The 3,295-nt window shown below is 54.2% G+C and overlaps 1 protein-coding gene across 1 annotated transcript in view; it reads right to left on the bottom strand.

The window, feature by feature from the left end:
• The window catches only part of SHB (SH2 domain containing adaptor protein B), a gene marked incomplete at its 5' end in the record, with an annotated part of 164,999 nt that extends 161,710 nt beyond the window's left edge, over positions 1 to 3,289 (bottom strand). The window contains one exon of the mRNA XM_006038150.3: positions 3,053 to 3,289. Within this exon, the coding sequence (XP_006038212.3) occupies positions 3,053 to 3,289 (237 nt within the window). The remainder of the gene's footprint in view (positions 1 to 3,052) is intronic.
• Positions 3,290 to 3,295: the final 6 nt, after the last annotated feature.

Here is a 3,295-nt window from a genome sequence, read left to right as displayed (position 1 = left end):
AGGAGACATAGCTCCTTGCTGCTGCGTGCACCCACGGGGCAGGCATGGGGAGCATGTGCCCCCCTAGATTTGTGCTTGGGGCAGAGGTGGGCTGCCCGCTGCAGGGCTCAGGGCCAGGGGCTGTGATGGCTTCTTCCCAGTGCGCGGGGGCGCTGAACTCTTTCAGCCACCCGGAGCAGCTGAGATGGGGGGAGGGGGCAGGGGGCTGAGAGAGGTGGCTATGGGGGGAAGCTATGGGGAATTTTGGAGTTGCCATAGCTTTTCAAGCCCCCCTAGCACTGCACCTGCTCAGGGCACTCAGCTCTGCTACCTTTCCCTAGGGAGGAGCAGGTAGGGAGCAGGCAGCCATGGCAGGGCTCCTAAGGGAAAGGCAGCAGAGTGAAATGGCTTGAGCAGGGGAGGCGCTAGGGAGGGCTTGGGAGGCTATGGCCACCCCCAGATTCCCCGTAACACCCCTGTATCCACCCCTCCCAGTGCCAGCTGAGCCCAACCCCCCCGCCAAGAAGCCAGTGAAGCCCCTGGCCCCAAGCCCACAGCCTGCCTCTGCCCCGCACACAAATCTAGGGGGGGACATGCCCCCCCATGCCTCCCCCAGGGGTGTGCACAGTAGTGGGGAGCTACCCCCCCCACCCCTCAAATGAGCTGTCCCACTCCTGACCCCAGGGTTGCATTCACTGCCCAGGCTGGGCAGTGCCTGCCCCAGCCCCTGCCCCACTTCCTCCTTCACCAAGGGGCCTCAATCTGCCCCCACTCCCGATGCCCCTTCACCCTCAGTCTTACTGGCCGGATGCTGCTCTCCATGCTGCCCAGCTGCATTCCTGGCCTCATGCACGCTGCGATACACGCAGCATTTATCAGTGACATTAATCGGCTACACCAGCCAAAAAAAGCTGCTGGCCTATAATATTAATTTCCCTTTTATTGGTGCCAATCCAATATGGCACAGATATATCAGTGCACCTCTAATCAGGAGTTAACCTAATAGGTAGAGTAATGTCTAGACCGGTAATTCTCAACAAGAGTGCTATAACACACGGGGTTCTCTGAGATTCTTTCAAGGGTGCTGCGGTGTGCCATGCAATATTAGCACTGTTGGACGTGCAAACATGATTCACAAGATTTTTCAAATAGGAATTCATAATGTTACAAACCACTGTGACCTACTGTCATCCTTCTGAGTTCTTTGCAACAGAAAAATGGCTTCATTAATTCTCATCTCATCCATTTTTTTTACTACAGAAAAATAAGAGCTGGCATTTTCCAAGGGGTGCCTTGAATCTGTAAAGGCTGAGAACCACTGATCTAGACCCTTAGAAAATGCCAGGTCTTATTTTCCTTCATTTTTCTTGACTACAGAAAAAATGACACAGCAATGTTTTTGACGCTACGGATTCTTATTTGAAATCCTCGGGTTTATCTTGTGAATCAGGAGTAGGTGTTGCACATTTAATAGGGCTAATATCGCGTGGCACCCCGCAGCACCCTTCGAAGGATCTCCTGGCACTGCAGGGTGCCACAGCACCCTGCTTGAGAAGCAGTGATCTAAACTGTGTGTGCTTATATTCCAGATTTCCCACCACAAATCAGTCTCAGTTCAGTTTTACGGAGGCGTATGGCCGTGTTCTTATCAAATACTCCATGCAATTTTCCAGTAAGCAATTTCTAAAGCAGTCTTATTACCACGTGCCTCAAAGTCTACCCTTTTGTAATTTACTCAATTCAGCTGTCTGCAAGAGACAAGTACATAAGTAGAAGCAAGCATCGATGGCTACCACTTTCCCCATAAAGCACATCTGTCAAACAAGTTATGGTGTAGGCGTTCATGATTGAAAAATCACAAAATTATTTCCAGTGACCACACACAGAAAGAATGCAAATAACCAAGACCTAAACGTCTCTTGCACATGAGCCAGTCGGCATGTCAGAAAGCAAAATAAGGAACTGGGTGGAAAAACGCAGGTCAAAACAGAAACTATGGAAAACTTTGCCCATTCTCTATCCTAAACAATGACATGCAGAGTAACGGCGCAGACTGTAGTATGCCCTGGTGTTCCCAGAGCCTTGGACATTAGCACCCAAAACATGCGTGCCAGAACCAAGTTGGAGCAGCAGTGGATATGTTACCGATACCTGTTTATTATACTATTTAGCCCATGACAGGCTTTTTCCTACATAGCTTATATCCTGCAGCAGCACAATACTTGAGAGATTAAATACGTCCCCCACCCCTGCTCCAAACCCACTCTTGCTGAACTGGAAGCCTCTCTCTCATCATCATCCCTTTCTCTTCCCCCTTCTGACACAGGATGGCATCATGCCTTGTTCTTTGATTTGGCCAGAAGAGACCTGGAGAGAGACCTTCTGTGCAAGGGGGGAAATGCTGTATGCAAAAAGGGTCACAACTCTGGCCACAGATGCTGCAAACGCACCACCCGCCTGCTTCCCCTGAATGCTGTCTGCAACAGATGCATCTCCCAGCAGCAGGTGGATTCCCCCCCATGCCCAACTTCCACTCTGGCCCCACTGAGCTGCCTGTCCTCAGGGGGACGCAGCAAAGTCAAGACCTCAGGGCCAGGCCCCCTTGCCCCCTCCCACCACCTCAGAACCAGGGAATCACAGAACGTGAGGATTAGGAGGGACCTCAGGAGGCCACATCTAGTCCAACCTCCCTCTAAACTGTGCGCAGCCAGGTGCGCTTCCACGGCCACGCAGCTCAAAGCAGGACCGTCCCCAGCTAGATCCTTCTAGCCAAAGCTTTTCCTACCCGGGTCTTCAAAACCTCTGAGGACAGAGGCTTGACAACCGCTCTAAGTAACCCGTTCCAGCGCTTCACCGCCCCCCTAATGACAAAGTTTTCTCCAACCTAACCCTCCCTTGCCTCAACTTGAGACCGCTGCTGTGCAGCTTGTCCTGTCATCAGTCCAGGTCCATCCTCTTTGCAAGCCCCCTTCGGGTAGTTGAAGGCTGCCGTCACCACCCCCCCGCAGGCTAAATGACCCCGGTGCCAACCCCGGAGGGCGGCTGAGAACAGGGGGGGCCGGCAGGGCCTCACCTTCTCCTTCTTGGCGCAGGGCACGGCGCCCTCGGGCGGCTCCGGGCACTTGTTGAGCTTTTTGGCGGCGGCGGCAGGAGGGCTCCAGGCGCCCTTGCAGGCGGGCGCGGCGTCGCCGGCGCTGTCGATCTTGATGAGCCGGTGCTTGGGCGAGATGTACTTGATGTCGGGCGGCGTGGCCGGGCGCCGCTCGCTGTGGCTGCGGAAGAGCAGCGGCGAGGGCGCGGCGGGCGGCGCGGGGCC

The sequence above is a fragment of the Alligator sinensis genome, unplaced genomic scaffold (assembly GCF_000455745.1).
Source record: "Alligator sinensis unplaced genomic scaffold, ASM45574v1 scaffold2194_1, whole genome shotgun sequence".
NCBI classification, from domain to species: Eukaryota; Metazoa; Chordata; order Crocodylia; family Alligatoridae; genus Alligator; species Alligator sinensis.
Note: the sequence above shows the minus strand (reverse complement) of the source record. Positions and strands in the feature narration are given on the sequence as shown.